General features: G+C 51.1%; 1 protein-coding gene across 44 annotated transcripts in view; it reads right to left on the minus strand.

The window, feature by feature from the left end:
* The window catches only part of SERGEF (secretion regulating guanine nucleotide exchange factor), a 229,510-nt gene extending 225,749 nt beyond the window's left edge, over positions 1–3,761 (minus strand). For 43 of the 44 annotated variants that reach the window (XR_011441157.1, XR_011441162.1, XR_011441161.1 and 40 more), the window contains exon 1: positions 3,631–3,754. Coding sequence is in view for 35 of the 44 variants with exons in the window: in XM_070274927.1 (XP_070131028.1) it covers positions 3,631–3,690 (60 nt within the window). In the remaining 9 variants the exon portion in view is untranslated. Of the gene's footprint in view, positions 1–3,630 lie in introns of all 44 variants that reach the window. The other variant, XM_023646145.2, reaches the window with a different exon arrangement.
* Between the last annotated feature and the right edge of the window lie 2,978 nt (positions 3,762–6,739).

Raw genomic sequence — 6,739 nt, forward strand, 5'->3', positions numbered from 1 at the left:
AGAGCCTATAACAGATGGGATTTCACAGGCTCATTTTAAGAGGCTGTTATACGAAACCCATACTTAGGTGGTGGCCCCACCCCCATGACACCACCATTTCCATGTGAGAGGAGCCCTTAGCATCCACAGCTTATCCAAAGATACTCCTCACCTTCCCCTTCCAATGCCCAGGCCCCCTGTGTTGCCTTTGGGGGACAGCATGGGAGTTCCTTCTGATAAAAGCTAATTATCTAGAGAGACTAAGGAAAGAAAGAAGGAGGGGAAATGGGAATGAAGCGGGTGGGAAATGCCCTGGGAACAGATCTTGTCCCTTCTCCCCGCACACTCACTGGGGAAACTGCAACATCTTTCTCTAATCAAAGGAGCTTAGGATTTTGTGCCCTCACGCAGGGCACATCGTTGTTATTCCATTTGTACAAAGAGGCTGGCAATGATCTCTAAGGCCCTTTCCAAGTACAACGTTTTGTGACTCCAAGATTCACATGCTGAGATTCCTGTAAGGGAACAGATTTCCCCTTGGTGGGCAATATGTCTATCATTGTTATTACACAATAAAGGTCCAGAATCCCTAATCCAAAACCCTTGCAGCCAGATGTATTTCAGGTTCAGAATTTTATAGACTTAAGAATAGTAATACCGTATATAAATCATGTATACTGCTGCAAGGTCCGGGAGCAGCACTTATAAGCAAAACTATTATTTCTGCAGTAAAAGTTACAAATACAGTAAGTGGGCAAAGACTATAAAGAGCCTTATGTCAGGTCAGTTTTGGGTTTCCAGAGCTTTTTGTATTCAAATTTGGAGATAAAGGATTGTGGACCCTGCAGGAAGAATCTTATTGAGATTTCAGACATCCTTATAATTTATCCAAGTGTCTACTCCTGGCTGGTTCTTCCTAAAGATGAGTAGCAAAACCTTTAAAACGTCTTCATGTTTTAAGACACCTGAATAAGGAAAAGTGATTTAAAACCACTACAAAAAATACATACATACACATACATACATACATACATGCAAACTCCTATCCCTTGTGGTCTATTCCACAGCCATCCTAGCGAAAGGTCTCCAAGGGAAGAGCAAACCAGGGCAGGGGCACAGGTCCCAGAGGCCCTCAGAAGCAATATTAGCTACCAGTTACTGAGTGCTTCTCCATGGGGTAAGCATTCACCCTTAATCCTCACAAAAATGGAAGAGATGGGCATTATCACTCTCATTTCACAGATGAAGAAACTAAGGCTCAGAGAGATTAAGAAACTTTCCATAGTCACACAGCTGGGTAGGCAACAAGTTAGATACCCCGTTCCTTTCATTACACCATACTGTGTCTCTAAGAAAAAAGAAAAAACAGGATAGTGAGACAGACAAGGTTTACCTGGCAGGAGGCTGAATGTACGACCCCATCACTTTATCCCCTTTTTCTGCTTTATTTTTCTTCATGGCACTCCTGACATTACATATTTGTTTACTTATTTACCATCTACCTCCCCCTCTCCAAAAAGTAAACTCCGTGAGGGCAGGAACTTTGTTTTGCTCACTGCTATTTCTCCTGCATCTGAAACTGTGCTGACCCAGAGAAGGTGTGCATATATTTTATAGCGAATGACTGTAAGACCCTATGAGTCCCTACCTAAGAAAGATCAATGGAGTGTAAATGCAAAGGATTTCTCTGTCAGCCCTGAGACCTCTGTGGCTGCCCCACTACCAGGACTGCAGGCTGCCAAACAGAAAGTAAGGGAAGACACAGGCATTCTGGGATTCAAAGTATGGCACTCAATTTTTGTAATGCAGCAAGAGGCCCTAAATCCAGGATAAAGCAAAACGAAGGAAAATTTAATACTGCATATGGCCGACCACTCTATTTGCCTCCCTTCCTTACAAACACTCCAGACACCCCTCCGCCCCGGACACACATATCCCTTCAAGAAGGTAAATCCCCTGTTATGGACTGAATTGTGTTCCCCTACAACTAATCTGTTGAAGCCCTAACCTCCAGTACCTCAGAATGTGACTATATTTGAACACAGAGCCTTTAAAAAGGTAATTACGGTTAAATGAGACCATACAGGTGGGTCCCTAATCCAGGACGACTGGTATCATTTTAAGAAGAGACACCAGATGCTCTTACACAGAGAAAAAGCCACATGAGGACACAGAGAGAAGCAGCCTCTGCAAGCCAAAGAAAGAGGCCTCAGAAGAAACTAAACCTGCTGACACCTTGATCTTGGACTTCTGGCCTCCAGAACTACGAGAAAATAAATTGCCCCTGTTGAAGCCTCTCAGTCTGTGGTCTTTTGTTATGGCAGCCTTAGCAGACTAACACACGCCTCCCCGAAGATCATGCAGCAGGAAGAACACACCAGCAGGCCCCTAAACACAGCAGTGGCGTTAGGTTCAACAACATCTCTGTTTCACGGGGACAAGGTCATAGCTGACACACAGACCCCAGTCTCCTGCCAGGAAAACGCCAGAGACAGCCGCCCACCCCAGGCACACATTCACTCCCCAACTCCACCCCCAGTTCAAGCGCCACCCCAAAGATACTCAGCCAGCCAGCCTCCCTCAGGCCACACCACGCTCTCCCTTCTGCCAGTCTGCAGCCTGACATTCAACAAGTTCTGCCTGGTACTGATAATCACCTTTTTAAAAATTAATCAATACATACTGGTTTTAACTGCACTATAGATGTTATCCCTCTCCCGACACAAGAGCTGGAAGTCTTTCACTCTTGCGTTGTTCCCAGACCAACACACAGCTCAGCACACACAGGTATTCACTCACTAGCCAACAAGTATTTACTGAGCACCCTACAACGTGCCTGGCACCCTGAGCAAGCCAGGCACAAAACCCACCCTTAGGACGCTTACGTTCCAGCCAAGCAGACTGACTGGAACAAATACATATTTCATTACAGTTGTGATACGTGCTAGGAAGAACTAGGAGACACTCGGTTTGCTTGTTCTCGAGCAGCTGATCGGATGCCTGCCACACACTCCTGGGCAGACACCCACCCCCCCATCCCCCGACACATAAAGATGACCGTCTCTCGGTGCTCCTGTCAAACCACACCAGCGCAGACCCCCCCACGCCCCCAATACAGGTAAGATCCGGTCACAGCTGAATATCCGCAAATGTGCAGGGTCTCCGCCTCGTGCACGGTCGAACACCGCAGGCCTCACATCAGAGGATGCTCCCGCCAGGCAGGGGTGGGGCTGGGGAAGGGCCTGCAGCCTCCGGCCAAACGGTGGGTGGAGCACAGGTGGCCCCACGGGGCTCAGACGGGGCGGTCCTCTCCCTGCAGAGCCCTCCACGCTGTCTCCCCGGCGCTATCCAGGCCCGAGGGCTCCCGCCGAACCCGACGCTCGGCCAGGAGTCAGGTTCTTCCCGCGGCGCCGCAGCCCCTCGGGTCGGGACCCCTCCACAGCAGGCCCCTAAGTCCCCCCGCGAAAGCCCTTCCCTCCCCGCCCTCTCCGCCTCAGCCCCCACACGGGATCCTCCAGCCTAGGCCGGCTCGGCCTCGGCCGCCCGCCAAGCCCCAGCCCCCGCCCCAGCCCGCCCACGCCGAGGCCGGGAGCGCCCAGCCCCCGAGCGCCCCTCCGTCCCAGTGCCCCGGCCGGGGGCGGAGTCACGTACCCAAGCGAAGAGCGCGGCCGCCGCAGGGCCGGCCTCTGAGGCGCGCGGCTCGCGCTCCATGCGGGACGCTCCGCCGGCGCTTCCGGGAGGGGCTGGCGCGGGGAGGGGGCCACCGGGGGAGGGGCCCGACGGGGGAGGGGTCTGGGGAGGGGGAGGAGTCCGTGGTGGAGGAGGAGCCCCATGGGGGAGGAGTCTGTGGTGGAGGAGGGGCCTGACGGGGGAAGGGTCGGGGAGGAGGTGGTGTCTGTGGTGGAGGAGGGGCCCGCCGGGGCAGGGGTCTGTGGTGGAGGAGGGGCCTGACGGGGGAAGGGTCGGGGAGGAGGTGGTGTCTGTGGTGGAGGAGGGGCCCGCCGGGGCAGGGGTCTGTGGTGGAGGAGGGGCCTGACGGGGGAGGGGTCTGTGGGGAAGGAGGGGCCCGCGGAGGGAGGAGCCCGCCGGGGGAGGGGCCCGCCGGGGGAGGGGTCGGGAGGGAGGGAGGGGCCCGACGGGGGAGGGGTCTGTGGGGAGGGAATACCCGCCGGGGGAGGAGCCCGACGGGGGTGGGGCCTGTGGGGGCGGGGTGGCCGGGGGCGGGGTGGCCAGGAGCGCGGTGGCCGCCTGCAGCCGCCTGGCCCGGGCGCGGTCTTAGCGTGTCCGCCAGAGGCCTCCTTGTCTCGCAGCGTGGGTCTGCCACTCTCTGCCTCCCCTGGCGCTCTTTATTTTTAGTAATGATTCTGTAGGGGTGCGTTACGCTCCTTCATGTTTTTGTCTCCTTGGTGTCCCACGACAGCCCAGAGAGGCTGGGATTGTATCGCTATTTGATGGGGAAGAAATTGAGCCCGGGGGGGAGTGGAAGGGGTCCTGCCCCCGCGTCTTAGGCCGAACTGTCTTTGGGCCTGCTTTGGTGTGGGTTTGCGAAATCCAAGGGAGCTTCTCGGTAGGCGCGTGTAGTGTCTTCCTACACTGTAGCGGTCTCGCCTTCAGCTCCTGGCACGGAGCGGGAATTTACACCCCGGGGCGCTGAATGGAGGAGGCTGGTTCTCGCGGATTCCTGCCGGGGCGGCCTTCTAACCCTCAGCGCTCCGAGCATGCCCCTGCCCTGATTCTGATCATCAATACAGGGTAATTTTCACCCAACAGAGATTTTCATATAAAATGGTTTTTATCAGACACCCTCATACGCTGCTTGTGGGAGCTAAATACAGTCTTCCTGAAGGGAAATGTGGCAATGCGTATTAGGAAAATGAAGATAGATATTTACCCGGTAATTCCACTTCTGTTAATTTATCGCAAGAAAATAATCAGAGCTGTGCACAAAGTCTTAGACTGCAAGTTATTCATTATAGGGTTATATATAATAGGAAAGAACTTATTACCTGAAAGTCCAAAAATAAACTGATTAAATTATGGCATAGCCATGCAATGGAATACTAGGCTCCCATTAAAAGATGTTTTGGGAGATATTAAACAAGGAGAAAATGTTCATGATATTTCATTAAAGTAAGTATTATACTAGTTTTCCATACACACACACACATATACTCCAGGTAGTGGATTACAAGTGATTTTTATTTTCTTTTTTGTCCTTTTTTGTACATAACGCATATTTTCCAAGTCACACATTATCTTGTGGGTACAAGTGGGGTCACATCCAAGATGATAATCCACATTCACTAGTACTTGACCCCTCTGCTGACACAAGTACTCATCACCCTTTATGCCTGGGGGCCCTGGAAAGTGTTTCTGGTGAGCACTTGACACAGTTCTTTCCTGTTTTTTCACTCCACCCATTCCTTGGTGTCTCTGCCTAAAAGACCACTTGAGGGCAGCACCTCACCTTTACCTCTCCTGCCTGTGACATCTTGAGAACATCAGTGCCCATGCCAAGAAAAATGTAAACTTGAGCGAGGCAAAGCAGCTCTTTGTTCTCGAGAGACCTTGATGTGCAAAAACTATACCATGATTGCTGATGGTTTTGTAAGAGCGTTCTGAGCATTCCTTAAAGCATGTGTACTAGAATGTAAAAATCAGACCCTTCCCGTCTCAGTTTTGGCTGAGACTCCAAGGCAATAAGTGCCAATTACTCCCCCATTATTAAGTGATGTACAAGACCACCAAAGCAGAACTTGTGAAGGAGGTCTCTAGAAACCAGTGTATGACTTCCAGTCCATGAAAGAGGTTAGAGAGGCTGAGAGAGAATTCTGTTTGGATATGTGGTGTTAGTTGTCAATGTGCAGTGAGTCCTGCCCTCCTCATGTCTAAGGAGAGGCATGCCTCAGAGGGCCACTAAGTGAACTTGGTATGTATCCCTCCAGACTGGGGCCTGGGCAGGCTGCTGTCCAATTTGTGCTGAGAAATCCAATGGCTTGTGGCCAGATAAGTGACACCCACAAGAGAGTTGGCCAATACATTCCTAGAGGCTGAGGGAGATGAATTCAACAGCCCAGTCAGAGAGGTACCCACATCAAGAGATCCCGAGGAATAAGAAGTAGGAAGGTCTTCCAAAACACCCACAGAGAATGAGAGTCAGCCTTATACTTACCAAGGACAGGAAGCACATACGCCAACTCACACAGTATCAGAACAAAAAGAACTTTCTACTCCTTACCGTCCCCTCCCCACCACCATTCCCAAACCCTGGAGGAGCCAGAGGCATCCTAGAGACTGAGGAAGGAGGAGCAAGAACATAAGAAGCTAACTAAGCACACCCCTTCCTTTCTCGATTCCAGAGAAGAAAAACTTTAACATTACATAAAGTTCGATGTTTTGAACTTTTACACAAGACTGGACTTTTAAAATACTGAAATGAGACAGTGAGTGCGTGTGTGTATGTGTGTGTGAAAGAGAGAGACAGAGAGAGATTAGAAGCTAAGGACTGGGAACGAGCAGAAACTTCAAGGCAGGGACCTGAGATTTCAACCAAAGGGGCAAGGAGTACGCAGAGTCCCCAGAGTCAGTTCTAATAGAGAGAGGGTCTAGAAGAGTTCAGTCATTTCCCAACTTGAATTCCTCTTGAATGCGCATGCATCAATACTTCAGCTAACTTACAGTTATATCCCTTAATACAATTTCTTGGAAGCACTGAGATGTTTCAACTGTTTCAACTATGTACATGCCGCTGACTAACTCT

The sequence above is a fragment of the Equus caballus genome, chromosome 7, assembly GCF_041296265.1.
Source record: "Equus caballus isolate H_3958 breed thoroughbred chromosome 7, TB-T2T, whole genome shotgun sequence".
NCBI lineage: Eukaryota > Metazoa > Chordata > Mammalia > Perissodactyla > Equidae > Equus > Equus caballus.